Here is a 19,413-nt window from a genome sequence, read left to right on the forward strand (position 1 = left end):
CCCCATAGATACTCCACAGCCCCATTGGGTGCCCCATAGATAGTCCACAGCCCCATTGGGTGCCCCATAGCCAGACCCAAAGCTGCCCCATAGACCCAGCTGGCTCCAGAGCTGCCCCATAGATACTCCGCAGCCCCATAGATATTCCACAGCCCCATAGGCTGCCCCCTAGCCAGCCCCAGAGCTGCCCCATAGCCCCAGTCTGCCTGATAAATACGCCTCAGCCCCATAGGCTGCCCCATAGCTGCCCTGTAGCCTAGCTTGTGCCCCATAGCCAGCCCCAGAGCTGCCCCATAGCCCCAGTCTGCCCCATAGATACCCCTCAGCCACACAGACTGCCCCATAGCTGCCCTATAGCCAAGCCTGTGCCCCATAGCCAGCCCCAATCCCCTCCCCCACAGTGGGCGGAGCCAATTCGGCCCCCCCCAAATTGTGGGCCCCCCATTGCCCCTTTAAGCCTCCCCTCGCCCCTTTAAGCCTCACCCCCTCCCCTCCCGGGCCCCCCCTCCCGTCCTCTCCCCCCCCCGGCCTCGCCTCGTCCAATCAGCGGCGGGAGGGGGCGGGGCCAGGGCGGAGGGGGCGGGGCCTGAGGGGCGACGGGGGCCGGGAGGGGTCAGTGCGCGATCGGCTGCGGGAGCGCGGGGAGGTGAGCGGGGGGGGGGGGGGAGCGATGGGACCCCCCGAGACCCCCCCAAGAACCCGGGACCCCCCCCGGGACCCCCCAAACGGGAGGGGGAGACCCCGGGGGCCCTGCTGGGGGGGGGGGTATGACCTAGGGGGCACCCATGGGTGCTGGGGGGGGGGGGGAAGGGGGTTTGGGGGGGGTCCAATGGGAGGGGAGGGGGTTGAAATCCACTCTGGGGGGGGAGATAAGGAAGGAGGGGTTTGGGGGGTCCTGGGAGGGGGTTATTGGGGTCCAGGGGGGTCTATAGGGGGTGCTGGGGGGGTTATCGGGGTCTATAGGGGGGGTTTGGAGGTCCAGGGGGGTTGATAGGGGGTGTTGGGGGGGTTACTAGGATCTATAGGGGTTGTCTGGGGGGTTATTTGGGTCCAGGGGGGTCTATAGGGGGTGCTAGGGGGGGCTTTGGGGTCCATGTGGGGTGTTGGGAGGGGTTATTGGGGTCTATAGGGGTTGTTTGGGGGGTTATTTGGGTCCGGGGGGTCTATAGGGGGTGTTGGAGGGGCTTTGGGGTCCAGGGGGGTTCTACAGGGGGTATTGAGGGGTTATTGGGGTCTATGTGGGTGCTGGGGGGGTTATTGGGCTCTATAGGGGGTGTTGGGGGGGTTTTGGGGCTCTATGGGGGTGCTGGGGGTGTCTGTGTGGGTGGTGGGGGTCTCTGTGGGTGCTGGGGGGCTCTATGGGGGTGCCGGGGGGTCTGTGGGTGCCGGGTTTGGGGCGCACGGGTGACCCCCCTGGCGGCGCAGGCGCGATGCCGCTGTCCCGCAGCGTCTCGGTGAGCTCCCTGCCGGGGCTGGAGGAGTGGGGGGGCTCCGGCGCCCCCGAGAACGTCGTCCTCTTCGAGGTGGCCTGGGAGGTGGCCAACAAGGGTGAGCGCCCCCAAACCCCCCCAGGACCCGCCTCTGGGCCCAGCGGGGTACCCCAAAACCCGCCCTGACCCCTGACCCCCCCGCAGGACCCCCCCATAGGACCCTATGGGACCCCCCCAAACCCCCTCCCTGGGGGTCCAGGCTATCCCATCATGCCTTGCACTGAGGGGAGGGGCCAGAGCCCCCCCAGAGGACTCTGGGATAGATGGGGGGGCGCCCCGGGGCATTGTGGGGTATTCCCCCCCCCCGACCCTCCAGGCAGTGTGGATTGGTCCAGGCGCCGGTGCATCATGGGATACTCTGAGGCCTAATGACCTGGTTGGATGAGGCCCCAGTGCATTGTGGGATCATGGCTGCCCCCAGTGCACTGTAGGCTAATGGCCGCCCCCAGAGCATTGTGGGGACATGGCTGCCCCCTGTGCACTGTAGGGTAATGGCCACCCCCAGTGCATTGTGGGGACATGGCTGCCCCCTGTGCACGTTGTGACACCATGTGCCCCGGTCCATTGTGGTAACATGGCGGCCCCCAGTACATTGTAGGCTAATGGCCACCCCTGTTGCATTGTGGGATCATGGCCGCCCGCAGTGCACTGTGCGACACCGTGTGCCCCGATGCATTGGGGGATCATGGCGGCTTGCAGTGTACTCAGTCTCATGGGAGTTCCCATTGCATTGTGGGATCATGGCGACCCCTGGTGTACTGTACGCCATTGGCCTCCCCTAATGCATTCTGGGATCATGGCCGCCCCCAGTGCAGTCATCTGATGGCCGCCCCCGTTGCATTGTGGGATCATGGCGGCCCCCAGTGCACTGTGGGATCATGGCGACCCCTACTTTACTATAGGCTAACGGCCTCCCCTATTGCATTGTGGGATCATGGCGGCCCCCACTGCACTGTCACCCCATGGCCGCCCCTGTTGCATTGTGGGATCATGGCGGCCCCCAGTCCACTGTCACCCCATGGCCGCCCCCGTTGCATTGTGGGATCATGGCGGCCCCCAGTGCACCGTGGGCTCATGGCGGCCCCCATGTCCCGCTGCGCGCAGTGGGAGGCATTTACACGGTGCTGCAGACCAAGGCGCGGGTGACGGCGGATGAGTGGGGCGAGAGCTACGTGCTGGTGGGGCCCTACGTGGAGAGCAGCGTCCGCACCCAGGTGGAGCTGCTGGAGCCGCCGCAGCCCGCCCTGCGCCGCACCCTGGCCGCCATGAACGCGCAGGGCTGCAAGGTGGGTGCCCCCGCGACCCATAGGCTGGGGGGCAGCCAGAGGGCGAGGGGGGACCCATAGAGTGTGGGGCAGCCATAGGGCGAGGGGGGACCCATAGATTGGGGGGGACCCATAGATTGGGGAGCAGTCATAGGGCAAAGGGGGACCCATAGAGTGTGGGGCAGCCATAGGGTGAGGGGGGGACTCATGGATGGGAGGACCCATAGAGTGTGGGGACTGATAGGGTGGGACCCATGGGGGAGCCCATAGAATGTGGGGCAGCCATAGGGCAAGGGGGGACCCATAGGCTGGGGAGGACCCATAGGCTCGGGTGCAGTCATAGTGCAAGGGGAGACCCATAGACTAGGGGGGCCCATAGAGTATGGGGCAGCCATAGGGCAAGGGGGTCCCACAGACTGGGGGGACCCCATAGCATGAGCGGGAGCCCATAGAGTGTGGGGCAGCCATAGAGTGAGGAAGGACCCATAGACTGGGGGGATCTATAGCATGGGACCCATGGGGGGACCCATAGGCTGTGGGGCAGCCATAGGGTGAGCGGGGACCCGAATAGTGTGGGGCAGGCATAGGGCGAGGCAGGACCCACAGACTGGGGGGCAGCCATAGGGTAAGAGCACCCACAGAGCGGTGACACCCATGGGCAATGGAGGGGGCTCTGGGGGCACCCACAGCACCACCAGCACCTATGGGTGCCCTTCCATGGCGAGGGGGGGCACCCACGGGCCCACCCCCCCTCTCTGGGTGCTGCCGCCCTCCCCCCCCCCCACGTGGGGGCTATTTTTAGCCCCCCCCGCCCCCAGCTCCCGTTACCGGGAATGTCGGGAAAGGTCACGGCTTCCCCTCCCCCCCCCAAAGCAGGGGCTGGGGCCTGGGGGGGGGGACACACATCGGCCCCGTTTGGGGCTTATTTCACTCATTTTGGGGCTATTTTACCCATTTTGGGGCTTATTTCACCCTTTTTTGGGGACATTTCATCCTCTTTGGGGAGTTTGATCCCATTTTTGGGGCTATTTCACCTCTTTCTGGAGCTGTTTCACCCATTTTGGGCCGTATTAACCTGTTTCGGGGGCTATTTCACCATTTTTGAGGTTATTTTGCCGATTTCGGAGATGTTAGTCCCATTTTTGGGCTTGTTTTACCCAATTTGGGGCTTATTTCACCCAGTTTTGGGGAGATTTCACTTAGTTTTGGGGCTATTTCACATGTTTTGGGGACATTTAACCCATTTAAGGATGCCGAGGGCTTTTAGGTACCACTTTAAGGATGCAGGGGGACAAAGGGAACCCCATGGGGGACATTTGAGGATGCTGCAGGCTTTGGGTACCACTTTAGGGATGCAGGATGGTGGAGAGAACCCCATTTAGGGATGCTGAGGGCTCTTAGGTACCACTTTGGGGATGCAGGATGTTAAAGGGACCCCATTGATGGATCCTGAGAGCTTTGGGTACCACTTTGGGGATACAGGATGATGGAGAGAACCCCATTTAGGGATGCTGAAGGCTCTTGGGTACCACTTTAGGGATGCAGGATAATGGAGAGGACCCCATTGATGGATGCTGAGGGCTCTTGGGTACCACTTTAGGGATGCAGGATGATGGAAGGGATCCCATTTAGGGATGCTGGGCGCTCTTGGGTACCAGTTTAGGGATGCAGGATGCTAAAGGGACCCCATTGATGGATGCTGAGGGCTTTGGGTACCACTTTGGGGATGCAGGATGATGGAGGGAGCCCCATTGATGGATGCTGAGAGCTCTTGGGTACCAGTTTAGGGATGTAGGATGCCAAAGGAAACCCCATTGGTGGATGCTGAGAGCTTCGAGTACCACTTTAGGGATGCAGGATGATGGAAGGGATCCCATTTAGGGATGCTGAGGGCTGTTAAGTACCACTTTAGGGATGCAGGATGCTAAAGAGACCCCATTTACGGATGCTGAGGTGCTTTTAGGTACCAGTTTAGGGATGCAGGATGCCAAAGCGACCCCTATAGATGGGTGCTGAGGGCTGTGGGTACCCCTTTGGGGATGGCTGTTTGGGGGTGGCTGCTGCTCCAGGGGGCCTGTTTTGGGGGTGCAGGTGCACTTCGGGCGCTGGCTCATCGAGGGCAGCCCGGCCGTGGTGCTCCTGGACGTGGGGGCCACGGCCTGGAGCCTGGAGCGCTGGAAGGGGGAGCTGTGGGAGAGCTGCGCCATCGGGGTGCCCTGGTACGACCGCGAGGCCAACGACGCCGTCCTCTTCGGCTTCCTCGTCGCCTGGTTCCTCGGCGAGGTGGGCGCGGGGCTCCCCGAGGGGTGCGGGGGTCCCCGAGGGGGTTTGGGGGCTGAGGGGGGGGTTTTGGGGGTCCCCAGTGGGCTTTTGGGGCTGTTTGGGGGGGCTATGAAGGGTTTTGGGGGGAGGTTTGGGGTTCCCAGTGGGGATTTGGGGCTGTTTGGGCAGTTTCTTTGGGGCTCAGCCCCCCCCATAGGAGCCCCCTTTGAGGACCAGCCCCCCCATAGGAGCCCCCTTTGGAGCTCAGGCCCCCCCCATAGGAGCCCCCTTTGGGGCTGAGCTCCCCCCCATAGGAGCCCCCTTTGGGGCTCAGCCCCCCCCATAGGAGCCCCCTTTGGGGCTCAGCCCCCCCCATAGGAGCCCCCTTTGAGGACCAGACCCCCCATAGGAGCCCCCTTTGGGGCTGAGCTCCCCCTTTGAGGACCAGCCCCCCCCCATAGGAGCCCCCTTTGAGGACCAGACCCCCCCCAGGGCCCCATTTGGGGCTGAGCCCCCCCCATAGGAGCCCCCTTTGGGGCTGAGCTCCCCCTTGGAGGACCAGACCCCCCCCATAGGAGCGCCGTTTGGGTCTCAGCCCCCCCAGGGCCCCCTTTGGGGCTCAGCCCCCCCCATAGGAGCCCCGTTTGGGTCTCAGCCCCCCCAGGGCCCCCTTTGAGGACCAGCCCCCTCCATAGGAGCCCCCTTTGGGGCTGAGCTCCACCTTGGAGGACCAGACCCCCCCCATAGGAGCCCCGTTTGGGGCTCAGCCCCCCCGGCCCCCTGTGAGCAGCCCCGGGGGGTCCCCGCAGTTCGCGGCGCAGAGCGAGGAGCGCCCGTTCATCGTGGGGCACTTCCACGAGTGGCTGTCGGGGCTGGGGCTGGTGCTGAGCCGCGCGCGGCGCCTGCCGGTCGCCACCATCTTCACCACGCACGCCACGCTGCTGGGCCGCTACCTCTGCGCCGGCAGCGTCGACTTCTACAACAACCTGCACAGCGTGAGCCCCGCGCCGCGGGGGGGGTGGGGTGTGGGGTATATGGGGTGTGGGATATCAGATATATAGGATATAGGATGTGGGGTGTGGGATGTGGGGTATATGGGATATGGGGTGTGGGGTTTGGCATATGGGGTGTGGGATATGAGATATGGAGCATGGCGTGTGGGGTATGGGATATGGGGTGTATGGGATATGGGGTATAGGGTATGGGATGTGGGGTGTGGGATGTGAGATATAGGGTATGGGATATGGGGTATATGGGGTGTGGAATATGGGGTGTGGGGTATGGGGTATGAGATGTGGAGTATGGGATATGGGGTGTGGGGTATATGGGGTATGGGATGTGCGGTGGGGGGTATGGGATATGGGGTATACAATATGGGGTTTGAGATAGAGGGTGTGGGATGTGGGATATGGGGTGTGGGATATGGGGTGTAGGATATGGGGTGTGGGGCCTAGGATGTGGGGTGTGGGATATGGGGATATGGGGACATAGAGGGGGACGGAAAGTGGGGGGGAAGTGAGGGAGAAGGGACGTGGGAATGGGGGGAGCTGGGCAGGGATGGACATGGGGGACATGGGGAGACACAGAGGGGGGGGATTTGGGGTGGGAGGAACCTAAAGTGGGGGGAACTAAGGGAGAGGGAGGTGGGGTGGGGGGAGCTGGGGAGGGATGGACATGGGGGGGGGGATATGGGGAGAGGTGGGATAATGGGGGGTGGGGGGGCAGTGAAATGTATGGGGAGAACCTCATATGTGGGGAACCCAAAGAGGGGGAAGTCAGCTCTGGGGGGGGACACTGTGAGGGACGGACCTTGCTGGGGCAAAACCCATGTGGGGGACCACAAAGAGGGACGGACCGGGTGGGGAGGGCAGCCTTGGCCTGTAGGCCTCTGTGGGTCCAGGGGGGCACTTGTGGGTCCGGGGGGGCACTTGTGGGTCCGGGGGGGCACTTGTGGGTCCCAGCCCGCCCCCCGCCGCAGTTCGACGTGGACAAGGAGGCGGGCGAGCGGCAGATCTACCACCGGTACTGCCTGGAGCGCGCGGCCGCGCACTGCGCCCACGTCCTCACCACCGTGTCCCACGTCACCGCCGCCGAGGCCGAGCACCTCCTCAAGCGCAAACCCGGTGGGTGCTGGGGGGGGGGGACCCCGACATTGCCATGGGAGGGGCCCCAGAACCCCCTATGGGGGGGTCTCGGCACGTAAAGAGCCCCCAAAGGCACCCCAGTGTTGTCATAGGGGCAGCAGCACCCCCATAGGGGAGCCCTGATGTCCCTGGGGGGGGGCCTCAGCACCCTCAGGAGACACAGGAAGACCCCCCGGGGACCCCAATACCCCACAGGGGACCCCAACATTGATACAGGGACCCCAATAACGCACAGGGCACCCTGACATTGCCATAGGGGGGCCCTGATAATCCCTATGGGGGGACCCCAACACGCCCCAGGGGGGCTCCAGCACATAAAGAGCCCCCAGAGGGACCCCAACATTGACACAGGGACCCCCCTAATCCCCCTGGGGGGAGCCAGATGTCGACACAGCTCCATAGGGAGCGATGGGGGGACCCCAATGTTGCCATAGGGGCAGCAGCGCTCCTATAGGGGGGCTCTGATATCCCTGGGGGGGTCTCAGCGCCTTCAGGAAGCACAGAAAGAGCCCACAGGGGACCCCAACATTGATACAGGGGCCCTGATAACCCACAGGGAACCCCCACATTGCCATGGGGGGAGCCTAACATTGATCCAGGGGCCCCAAAACCCCCATGGGGGGACGCCAGGACCCCACAGGGACCCCAACATCCCTGGGGGGCACCCAAATCACTCCCATAGGGAGCCCTTAGAAGGAGCCAGGGGGCCCCAAAAGCACGCAGGGACCCATAGAAGCACCCAGGGACCCACAGGAGGCTGCAGGGGGATCCCAAAAGGGCCCCAGAAGACCCCAAAAAGACCCCCCAAAAGAGCCCCAGGAGGGTCCCAGCAGTTTGGGGGTGTCCCCCCCCCCAGACCTGGTGACCCCCAACGGGCTGAACGTGCGCAAGTTCTCGGCCATGCACGAGTTCCAGAACCTGCACGCTCAGAGCAAGGCGCGGGTGCAGGAGTTCGTGCGGGGGCACTTCTATGGGTCAGTGCGGCGGGGGGCTGGGGGGGCCCCAAAGGTTTGGGGGGGACCCGCGTTGTTGGGTATGACCCAAGGGTTTAGGTGGGACCCATGAGGTTGAGGGGGGTACAAAGGGGGTTGGGGGGTACAAAGGGGTTGGGAAGGGTCAAAGGGGTTTGGGGGGCCAAAGGTGTTGGGGGGAACCAAAGAGGTTGGGGGGGGCAATGGGTTTGGGGGGGCCAAAGGGGTTGGGGGGGACCAAGGAGGTTGGGGGGGACCAAAGAGGTTGGGGGGGGCAATGGGTTTGGGGGGACCAAAGGTGTTGGGGGGGACCAAAGAGGTTGGGGGAGGCCAATGGGTTTGGGGGGGGCCAATGGGTTTGGGGGGGCCAAAGGGGTTTGGGGGGGCCAAAGGGGTTGGGGGGGCCAAAGGGGTTGGGGGGGCCAAAGGGGTTTGGGGGGGACCAAAGAGGTTGGGGGGGACCAAAGAGGTTGGGGTGTCCAAAGGGGTTTGGGGGGAACCAAAGGATTTGGGGGGACCAAAAGGGTTGGGGGGGATCCAAAGGGGGGTCTCAGGTTGTTTTGGGGTGTCTCAGAGCCTTTTTCCCCCCCAACTGCTTTTGGGGTGCTCTGGAGGTGGGGGGAGTCGAGCTGTTTGTTTGGGTGCATTGGGAGGTGCCAGAAGCAATGGGCGGGATTTGGGGCCATTGGGGGGGATTTGGGGCCATTGGGGGGGGTTTGGGGCCATTGGGGGGGGATTTGGGGCCAATGGGGGGGTTTGGGGCCATTGGGGGGGATTTGGGGCCAATGGGGGGGATTTGGGGCCAATGGGGGGGTTTGGGGCCAATGGGGGGGATTTGGGGCCATTGGGGGGGTTTGGGGCCATTGGGGGGGATTTGGGGCCAATGGGGGGGTTTGGGGCCATTGGGGGGGATTTGGGGCCATTGGGGGGGTTTGGGGCCATTGGGGGGGATTTGGGGCCATTGGGGGGGTTTGGGGCCAATGGGGGGGATTTGGGGCCATTGGGGAAGGGTTTGGGGCCATTGGGGGGGATTTGGGGCCATTGGGGGGGTTTGGGGCCAATGGGGGGGATTTGGGGCCATTGGGGAAGGGTTTGGGGCCATTGGGGGGGATTTGGGGCCATTGGGGGGGTTTGGGGCCATTGGGGGGGATTTGGGGCCATGGGGCCCCCCCCAAGTGTCGGGGTCCCCGAAGGCACCTGGATTTCGACCTGGACAAGACCCTTTTCTTCTTCATCGCGGGGCGCTACGAGTTCTCCAACAAGGGAGCAGACATCTTCCTGGAGGCGCTGGCGCGGCTCAACTACCTGCTGAGGGTGCCCGGGCCGTGGGGCTGGGCCGTGGGGCCGGGCCGTGGGGCTGGGTTGTGGGGCCGGGCTGTGGGGCCGGGCCGTGGGGCTGGGCCGTGGGGCCGGGCCGTGGGGCTGGGTTGTGGGGCTGGGCCGTGGGGCCGGGCCGTGGGGCTGGGCCGTGGGGCTGGGTTGTGGGGCCGGGCCGTGGGGCCGGGTTGTGGGGCTGGGCCGTGGGGCTGGGCCGTGGGGCCGGGCCGTGGGGCTGGGTTGTGGGGCTGGGCCGTGGGGTCGGGCCGTGGGGCCGGGTTGTGGGACATGGGGGCAAGGGGAAGACATGGGGGGACGCGGGATGGGGACAGGAGAAGGGAGCACGTGGAGGGACATTGGGGGACATGGGGGGACATGGGGCTTAATGGGGGCCGGGGGGACACTGGGGGGCGCTGGGGGGCGCTGGGGGGCCCTGGGGGACACCGGGGACCCCGTTGTGGCGCAGGTGAACGGCAGCGAGGTGACGGTGGTGGCGTTCTTCATCATGCCGGCCCGCACCAACAACTTCAACGTGGAGTCGCTCAAGGGCCAGGCCGTGCGCAAGCAGCTCTGGTGGGACCCCAAAACCCACCCCAGGACCCCAAACCCCCCCCCCCCGGGACCCCCAAAACCCACCCCGGGACCCCAAAACCCCCCCGGGACTCCCAAAACCCCCCCGGGACCCCAAAACCCCCCCTGGAACCCCAAAACCCGCCCCAGGACCCCCAAACCCCCCCCGGGACCCCAAAACCTCCCCGGGACCCCAAAACCCACCCTGGGACCCCAAAACCCCCCCCTGGACCCCAAAACTCCCCCTGGGACCTCAAAACCCACCCCGGGACCCCCAAAACCCGCCCCAGGACCCCCAAAACAGCCCTTGGGGACCCCAAACCCCCCCCCAGGACCCATCTGACCCCCCATTTCCTTCCCCCCCCCCATTCCCACAGGGACACGGCCAACACCGTGAAGGAGAAGTTTGGGAAGAAGCTCTACGAGTCGCTGCTGGTGTGAGGAACCCCCTAAATCCCCCCTTGGACACTGGGATTGACCCCCCCCAATGCCGTTTTCCAACCCCCCCATCCCAAATTTGACCCTGCCCCCCCCCATTGCCATCATTCCCAGTGGGAATCTCCCGGACATGAACAAGATGCTGGACCGGGAGGACTTCACCATGATGAAACGAGCCATCTTTGCCACCCAGGTACGGCCCCAGGGGCAGCGGGTGGGGGATATGGGGGGGCCTGGCTACAACCGGACCTTGGGGCCCCCCCTTTCTCTGTGTGTGTCCCCCCCCAGCGTCAATCCTTCCCCCCCGTGTGCACCCACAACATGTTGGACGATGCCACCGATCCCATCCTGACCACGATCCGGCGCATCGGGCTCTTCAACAGCAGCAACGACAGGGTCAAGGTGACGCTGGGGGGGGTGGCAATGACATGGGGGGGGGCACAGCGATATGGGCGGGTGAGATTTAGGGGGGTTTAGGGGTGCTTTGGGGGGTCCCAGGTTGGATTTTGGGCTTCCAGGGTGAGATGTTGGGGTCCATGGGGGGCATTTTGGGGTCCTGGGGTGGGATTTTGAGCTCAAAGGATGGATTTGAGGGTCTTGGGGTGGGGTTTTGGGGTCCTGGGATGTGATTTTGGGGCTCCCAGGTGTGATTTGGGGGCTCCCTATGCTGCGTTTTGCCCCCCCAGATCATTTTCCACCCCGAGTTCCTGTCCTCCACCAGCCCCCTCCTGCCCGTGGACTACGAGGAGTTCGTGCGGGGCTGTCACTTGGGGGTCTTCCCCTCCTACTACGAGCCCTGGGGGTACACCCCAGGTAAGAACCCATTGGGGGGGTGTCCCCAAAGCCCCGGCCCCCCCAAAGGCACCTGAGGACCCCGCTTTGACCCCCCCTTTTCTGCTCCAAGCTGAGTGCACGGTCATGGGCATCCCCAGCGTCTCCACCAACCTCTCGGGCTTCGGGTGCTTCATGGAGGAGCACATCGCAGACCCCTCGGCCTATGGTCAGTGCGGGGACGTGGGGGGACCCTGGGGACGTGGGAGGGGGGACCCTGGGTGCTTGGGTGTCTGGATCCCTGCCCTCTTAGATCCTTGGCTCCCCAGTCCATGGGTCCTTCGGTCCCTGCTCGCTGGGTCCCTGGATCCTTGGTCCTTGGGTCTCTGGGTCTTTGTCCACTTGGGTCCCCGAGTCCTTGGGTCCCCATATCCCTGGGTCCCTGGTCCCCGTGTCCTTGGGTCCCTGGTCCCCGTGTCCTTGGGTCCCCGTGTCCTTGGGTCCCTGGTCCCTGTGTCCTTGGGTCCCTGGTCCCCGTGTCCTTGGGTCCCCGTGTCCTTGGGTCCCTGGTCCCTGTGTCCTTGGGTCCCTGGTCCCCTGGTCCTTGGGTCCCTGGTCCCCTGGTCCTTGGGTCCCTGGTCCCTGTGTCCTTGGGTCCCTGGTCCTTGGGTGCCTGGTCCCCATGTTCTTGGGTCCCCGTATCCTTGGGTCCCTGTGTCCTCAGGTCCCTGGTCCTTGGGTCCCTGGTCCTCATGTCCTTGGGTCCCCTGGTCCTTGGGTCCCTGGTTCTCATGTCCTTGGGTCCCCTGGTCCTTGGGTCCCTGGTCCCTGTGTCCTTGGGTCCCTGGTCCCCGTGTCCTTGGGCCCCTGGTCCCTGTGTCCTTGGGTCCCCGGTCCTTGGGTCCCCGTGTCCTTGGGTCCCTGTGTCCCAGCTCCCTGCCCCCTTGGGTCCTTGGCTCTCCGGTCCCTGTGTCCTTGTGTCCTTGTGCACTTGGCTCCCCGTGTCCTTGCTCCTTGCCCTCTGGCTCTCTGTGCCCCTGGCTCTCAGCCGCTCGCGTCTGCGGGTGCGCGGTCCCTTGGTGCTCTGTGTCCCCACACCCCGGCGTCCCTCGCGGTGCTCCCGTAGGGATCTACATCGTGGACCGGCGGTTCCGGGCTCCGGAGGAGTCGTGCGCGCAGCTCACGGCGTTCCTGTACGGCTTCTGCCAGCAGAGCCGGCGGCAGCGCATCGTGCAGCGCAACCGCACCGAGCGCCTCTCCGACCTGCTCGACTGGAAGTACCTGGGCAGGGTGAGCGGGGGGGGGGGCCTCCGGGGGGGGCTGGGGGGGTGGTTGGGGGTGCCTGACCCCCAACTTTGTGCCCCCCCCCTTCCCCTCCCCAGTATTACACCTTCGCCCGGCGCATGGCGCTGGCCAAGGCCTTCCCTGAGAACTTCACCTACGACCCCCCCGAGGCTGCAGCCGTGAGTCCCTGTCCCCATATCCCCATATCCCATGTCCCCATATCCCCATATCCCATATCCCCATATCCCATACCCCCATGTCCCCATATCCCCATATCCCATGTCCCCATATCCCCATATCCCATACCCCCACGTCCCCATATCCCCATATCCCATAACCCATGTGCCCATATCCCCGTATCCTGTTATCCCATGTCCCCACATCCCCATATCTCATGACCTGTGTCCCCATATCCCCGTATCCCATGTCCCCATATCCCCGTATCCCCATATCCCATGACCCATGTCCCCATATCCCATATCCCCACATCCCCATATCCCTGTATCCCGTACCCCCATGTCCCATATCCCTGTATCCCCATATCCCCATGTCCCCATATCTCCACATCCTCATATCTCCACATCCTGATACCACCACGTTTCCATATCCTATATCCCCATATCCCCATATCCCCATATCCCCACATCCCTGGATCCCCATGTCCCCACATCCCCATATCCCATATCCCCACATCCCCATGGCCCCACATCCCCATGGCCCCACGTCCCCATCTCCCCATGCAGCACATCGGCCCCCCCCGACCCCCGTTTCCCCCCCACTTCCCCGTCTCCCCCCCCCTTTGCAGGGTTTCCGGTACCCGCGCCCGGCCTCGGTGCCCCCGTCCCCGGCCCTCTCCCGCCTCTCCAGCCCCCGGCACAGTGACGAGGAGGACGAACGTTACGACGAGGAGGAAGAAGCCGCCAAGGACCGAGTCAACATCCGGCGCCCCCCGAGCCCCCCCGGGCTCCCCACCAGGAACTGACCCCCCCATCCCTGCCCCGCGTGGAACAGCCCAATGGCAAGTGTGCTTCAACACTTGGATCATACCATTACAGGGCGGGGGGGGGGGGGGGTGTGTTTGGGGCGCACCCCCCTCTATCAGCCCCACAGCGCTCGCTCAGGCTCAGCCCCACAGACATGGAGGGGTTTTGGGGTGCCCTATATCCCCCCCCCATCACCTCAATGCCTTCACAGTGCCTGGGCTCAGCCCCACAGAAAAATGGGGGGCCCCATATCGCAAAGGGGGGGGGGGATATGGGGCAGCCCCACACACACACACACACACTCCACCCCCCAAGTGTGGGTCCGGGGGGGACCCCACATCCGTCCGTCCCCCCCCGGCACATGGATAATAAAGGTGCTTCACACCCACCCCAATGACTGGGTCCATGGGGGGGGTGTGTGTGATTTTAGGGTCCCCCCCACCCCCTAAGCGTGGGGCTGGTTGGGGGGGGGCCCCATAGTGGGTTGGTTTTAAGGGGGTGTCCCACTTAAGGGGCTGTTTTGGGGCTCCCCCAATGTGGGGTGCTTTAGGGGACCTACCCCCCCCCAATTTGGGGGCAGTTTTGGGGCTCCCCCCCGGATGTGACTGTGGGGGGGGCGGTTTCGCAGCTCCCCCTAATTACGGGCCACTTTCAGGGCCCCCCCCCGGATGTGGGGGGGGCGGTTTTGGGGTTCCCCCCCTCCCCACGCCCTTTGAGTCACCTCCTGCCCCACGTGGCTTTGGGAGGGGTGCGAAGGGGGCGGGGCCATGGGCGGGGGGGGCGGGGCCTGGGGGGGGTTCCCCGCGCGCGCGGGGCGGGGGGGGCACAGACGCGGCCATGGGGGGTCCCGCGCTCGGGCGCCTCCTGCTGCTGGTGACTGGAGCCGGCGCGATGCTGCGGTGAGGGGCGGGGGGGGGGGCCTATTTGGGGGGGGGAATAGGGGATGGAGGGGTCTAATAGGAGGGGGAGTGCCAGGAGGGGCGGGGGGGGGGGAAACATGAGTTTTGGGGGGTTATGAAGGGGGGGGGAAAGGGGTTTGGGGGGGGAATGGATATTGGGGGGGACACACAAGTGGGTTGTGGGGGGCCCTGGGGGGGTGAGGAGTATTATGGGGGTGATGGGGGGGTCCCGGCGGGGGTGGGACAGGGGGAATGGGGGGGGGAGCGCTTTGGGGGGGTGGAACTGGACAATTGGGGGGGCTGAGTTTTGGGGGGGATGAGAGAGTCCAAAGCGGGGGATGGGCAGGGGGTTCCCATGGGGGGGGAGGCTTTTGGGGGGGGGGAGGTGCAGAAGTTGGGGGGGGCTCTTTGGGGGGTGAACTTGAGGTTTGGGGTACCCGTGGGGAGGGATGGGGGGTACTGGGGGGGGATGGGCTAGGGGGGGGCTGTTCCGATGGGGGGGGAGGGGTCTCCCCGAGGGGGGATGGGGGGGGGGGGGTCCCGGGTCTCCCGGGGGGGGGGAGGGGCGGGGCTCTCGCGCTCGCGGGCGGGGCCCGGCGGGGGCAGGAGCCGGTCGGACCCGCTCAGCCCCGGCCCCACCCGCGGGGGCGTGACCCCACGCGTGACCTTTGACCTTAAAGGTGACCTCGAGTTTGGGGGTCCTTTGTTACCCCCCCTCGGGGGGACGGGGCCTGGGGACCCCTTGTTGATGTCATTAACAGCCCTTGGCCACGCCCCTTTCGGGGCCCCCCTTTGAACTCATTAACCCCATCCCCTCATTAACCTGCTTAGGCCACGCCCCCTTGGCCCACCCCTCATTAACCCCGCCCCCTCATTAACCTCATTAAGCTCATTAGGACCCAGGAGACCCCTGGGGACCCCCCCCCCCCCGTTAACCTCATTAACCCCTCATTAAGCTCATTAATCCCCTGCCAAAGAGGCCCCTGGTCCCCCTTCCCCCCCCTTTATCCCTCCTCATTAATTAACCTCATTAAGCCTCATTAAGCCCTGGGGTCCCTCTGCAGTGGGTGCCCCCCAACCCCAGGACCCCCATATCCCCCCCATTACTGACCCCTCCCATTCATTAGCCCCGCCCCCCATTGACTCCGCCCCCCACTAACTCCCTCCCCCCCCCCCCAGCATCCCCCTGGAGCGGGGTCCCTGGGTCCCCCCCAAGTTCTGGGGGGACTGGGGGGGCCCCCGAAGCCGGAGCGGGGGAGGGGCGGCCGCGGCCCCCACGCGCCTGCACAACTACATGGATGTGAGTTTGGGGGGGGGACACCCCAAACTTGAATGGAGGAGGGGGGGCATGGGATGGGGGGGGAAGGATTTGGGGTGGGGGGGCGTGATGACGTGGGTCATGTCGTGTTCCCCGCCCCCCCCCCCCAGGCTCAGTTCTACGGCACCGTGTCCCTGGGGACCCCCCCCCCAGCACTTTCGGGTCATCTTCGACACCGGCTCCGCCGACCTCTGGGTGCCCTCGTCCCGCTGCTGCCTGCTCTACCTGGCCTGCTGTGAGGGGCGGGGCCTAACGGGGGCGGGGCCTGAGGGAGGGGCCTGAGCCAATGGGGAGCGTCCTCACCCTGCTTGTGCATGAATGGCCTGGCGGGGAGGGGCGGGGCTGGCCTAAAAGAGGCAGGGCCTGAGCGGGAGGGAGGGGGCTGAGCCAATGGGGAGCGTCCTCACCCTGCTTGTGCATGAATGGCCTGGCAGGGAGGGGCGGGGCTTGAAGGGGGCGTGGTTTGAGGGAAGGGGTGTGGTCTAGTAAAGGAGGCGGGGTCTGAGAACGGGGGCGGGGCCAGGGAGGTGCCACGGAGTGTGTTGAATGGCCTGGCAGGGAGGCGCGGGGCTTGAAGGGGGCGTGGCTTGAGGGAGGGGGCGTGGTCTGAGAGCAGGGGTGGGGCCAGGGAGGTGCCGCTGATTTGCCTCAATGGGAGGGGAGGGCTTTTAAGGGGGCGTGGTGTGGTGCCAAGGGGCGGGGTTTGCGCGCAGGAGGCGTGGCCAGCCCGGGTCTCCGCTGGGTCCTTACGCCCTCCCTCGTCTCTAGGGCTGCACCCCCATTACCAGCCCACGCTCTCCTGCACCCACCGGCCCAATGGCTCCGCCTTCGCCATCAGCTACGGCAGCGGCAGCCTCCGGGGCTTCCTCAGCGAGGACACGCTGACGGTGGGGGCGTGGTTTGGGGGGGCCGGGGGTTGGGTGTAGCCCATGGGGGTGTCAGCAGGACACCGGGGTCCCCCCGACCTCCCCCCCCCCCCCGTTCATATCCCCGCGGGTGCTTTGCCCCCCCCGCAGGTGTCCAACGTGTCGGTGCCGGGGCAGACGTTCGCCGAGGCCGTGGCTCTGCCGGGCCTGGCCTTCGCGGCGGCACGCTTCGACGGGGTGCTGGGGCTGGCGTACCCCGGTGCTGCCGCCGGCCCCGCGCGGCCCGTCTTCGACAACATGATGCACAACCGGCTCTTCAGCAGCAACGTCTTCTCCTTCCGCCTCCGCAGGTAACGGGGGGGCCGCTTACACCCCGAAGTACACCCTGAAGTACACCCCGAAGTACACCCTGACAGCCCCTAACGACCACACTGTAACCACCCCCAACAACCCACTAACTACAGCCCAAGTAGCCCCTGGCCACACCGTAACTACCCCTTGGCTACACTGTGGCTGCCCCCTCAAGTCCCCCCAATGACCCACTGCCTACCTCCAACCGCTGCCCAAGCAGCCCCCAATTACACTGTAACTACCCCCCAACTACCCCCGAAGTACCCCCCAACCACCCACTAACTACAGCCCAAGTAGCCCCCAACTGCATTGCAACTACCCCCAGACTACACCGTAACTACCCCACAACTACCCCCTGACTACACCTAACTGTAGCCCAAGTACCCCCCAATTACACTGTAACTACCCCACTACTACCCCCACCGCAGCCCCAGGACCCCCCCAGCTACACGCGAACAGGCCTTGAAGTACCCCCTGACCGTCCCCTAACTACAGCTCAAGTACCCCCCGACTACACCATAACCACACTCTGACCGCCCCCCACTACACCCCCAACTACCCCCCGAGGACCCCCCCACTGCACCCCACGTACCCCTTGACTACCCCCAAGAAACAACCCCAAATCCACCCCTGGGGCCCCAAACAGCCCCCCCAAGACCCCCAAGGGACTCCCCTGGGACCCCCAAACCCACCCCGGACCCCCCCAATGCCCCCCCCATGCTGACTGTGGGGTGCAGTGGGGCAGATGAGGGCGACGGGGGGGAGCTGCTGTTGGGGGGCATCGACGAGGAGCAGTTCGAGGGGCCCCTCCACTACATCCCGGTGTCGCGCCGCAGCTACTGGCAGCTGCACATGGAGAGGTGAGACCCCAAGACCCCCCCGGACCCCCCCCAAACACCCCCCGACCCCTCTAACTGCCCCATAGCACCTCTGAAGTGCCTTCTCCAGACCCCTAACTGCCCCCATAGCCCCTTATCTGCCCCCCAAGCCCCCAAACTGCACCCCCTGACCTATGACTCCCACATGGGACCCCCAAACTGCCCCTCAACCCCTCTACCAGCCCCATAGCATCCCTTAAGTGCCCCCCCAACCCCTCTACCTGCCCCATAGCACCCCTTAAGTGCCCCCCCAACCCCTCTACCTGCCCCATAACACCCCTTAAGTGCCCCCTCCAGACCCCTAACTGCCCCCTTAGCCCCTTATCTGCCCCGCCAATCCTTCTACCTGCCCCATAGCACCCTTAAGTGCCCCCCCATGACCTCCAGGACCCCTTAAGTGCCCCCCCAACCCCTCTACCTACCCCATAACACGCCTTAAGTGCCCCCTCCAGACCCCTAACTGCCCCCATAGCCCCTTATCTGCCCCCCCAATCTCTCTACCTGCCCCATAGCACCCTTAAGTGCCCCCCCATGACCCCCAGCACCCCTTAAGTGCCCCCCAACCCCTCTACCTGCCTCATGACCCCCCCATTGTCCCCCCCCGCAGGGTGTCTGTGGGCGCACCTGGGGCCGTGGGGTGCCGGGACCCCCCCCTGTGCCGGGGGGGCTGCGAGGCCATCGTGGACACGGGCACGTCCCTCATCACCGGCCCCAGCCAGGACGTGGACACTCTGCAGCGAGCCCTGGGGGGCACCCGCGTCCTGGGGGGGCAGGTGGGGACCGCACCATGGAGCCCATGGAGGGGGGGGCACCTCTTTGGGGGGGCACCTGGAGGCCTGGGTCTCATTTGGGGGGGGGGACCCGGGCCCATGGGGCTCATTTTGGGTGGGTATGGGGGCACCCAGGCCCCTGGGACCCCTTTTGGGGGGTCCCCGGATGGGGGTGTCCCCTTTGGGGGGTCCTCACATCCTCTTTGTCCCCGCCCCCCAGTACCTGCTGGACTGTGACAAGGTCCCGTCTCTGCCCAACATCACCTTTGTCCTGGGGGGGCACGAGTTCACCCTCGGCCCCCAACACTACGTGCTGCAGGTGGGACCCCCCTGTCCTCCCCCTACCCCACACCCCATATCCCACACCCCATACCCTATATCCCACACCCCATACCCCACACCCCATACCCCATACCCCCTATCCCATACCCATATCCCATGTCCCATATCCAGGTCTCCCAGTGGGGGTCCCCCACCTGTGTCAGCGGGTTCATGGCTCTCGATGTCCCCCCCCCGGCGGGTCCCCTCTGGATCCTGGGGGACGTTTTCCTTACGCGCCATTACGCCGTGTTCGACCGGGACCACGACCGCGTGGGGCTGGCACCCAGCAAGTGACCCCCATGGGCCTCCTTGGACCTATGGGTGTCCCCAAGTGACCTCCATATACCGCTGGGTGCCCCGTCTGCCTATGGGGGGGGTGTTCCCGGGTCCCCTTTTTGAGGGAGCTCTAATAAAGATGCTGATTTGGAGTCTCCTGCTCCCGGCTGCTCCCCTGGGTCCTATCATGGACCACAAGAGACCGTGACACCCCCCCCCCCCGCCCCGGTTCCTTCCAG

The 19,413-nt window shown here is 65.3% G+C and overlaps 2 protein-coding genes across 3 annotated transcripts; both read left to right on the plus strand.

The window, feature by feature from the left end:
* The first annotated feature begins 587 nt into the window (after positions 1–587).
* Positions 588–13,884, plus strand: GYS1 (glycogen synthase 1). 2 transcript variants are annotated; one of them, XM_030474362.1, is made up of 17 exons: positions 588–646; positions 1,426–1,548; positions 2,595–2,776; positions 4,847–5,038; positions 5,827–6,012; positions 6,996–7,140; positions 8,018–8,135; positions 9,326–9,446; positions 9,916–10,022; positions 10,397–10,456; positions 10,572–10,650; positions 10,746–10,859; positions 11,144–11,270; positions 11,362–11,457; positions 12,355–12,518; positions 12,611–12,691; positions 13,318–13,884. In XM_030474362.1, the coding sequence occupies exons 2-17, from the start codon at positions 1,431–1,433 to the stop codon at positions 13,492–13,494; spliced, it is 2,067 nt and encodes a 688-aa protein (XP_030330222.1). In that variant the 5' UTR covers positions 588–646; positions 1,426–1,430; the 3' UTR covers positions 13,495–13,884. The 2 variants fall into 2 exon arrangements, with proteins under 2 accessions (XP_030330222.1, XP_030330223.1); XM_030474363.1 differs by having other exon boundaries at positions 12,441–12,518.
* A 448-nt stretch (positions 13,885–14,332) lies between these two features.
* Positions 14,333–19,326, plus strand: LOC115602894 (cathepsin D-like). Its single transcript, XM_030474332.1, is given in 10 exon segments — positions 14,333–14,394; positions 15,574–15,694; positions 15,823–15,855; positions 15,857–15,947; positions 16,481–16,599; positions 16,729–16,928; positions 17,667–17,789; positions 18,415–18,580; positions 18,798–18,896; positions 19,031–19,326. Coding segments are annotated over 10 exon segments (1,176 nt in total). The 3' UTR covers positions 19,193–19,326.
* The last annotated feature ends 87 nt before the right edge of the window (positions 19,327–19,413 follow it).

The sequence above is a fragment of the Strigops habroptila genome, unplaced genomic scaffold, assembly GCF_004027225.2.
Source record: "Strigops habroptila isolate Jane unplaced genomic scaffold, bStrHab1.2.pri NW_022045584.1_ctg1, whole genome shotgun sequence".
Taxonomy (NCBI): Eukaryota; Metazoa; Chordata; class Aves; order Psittaciformes; family Psittacidae; genus Strigops; species Strigops habroptila.

Bases quoted from the DNA above. Each gene is read 5' to 3' on its own strand.
- GYS1 (XM_030474362.1), top strand. From the start codon at position 1,431: ATGCCGCTGTCCCGCAGCGTCTCGGTGAGCTCCCTGCCGGGGCTGGAG. The intron at 5,039-5,826 runs GTGGGCGCGGGG...GGGTCCCCGCAG, and splicing joins TCGCCTGGTTCCTCGGCGAG to TTCGCGGCGCAGAGCGAGGA. The intron at 11,271-11,361 runs GTAAGAACCCAT...TTCTGCTCCAAG, and splicing joins GCCCTGGGGGTACACCCCAG to CTGAGTGCACGGTCATGGGC.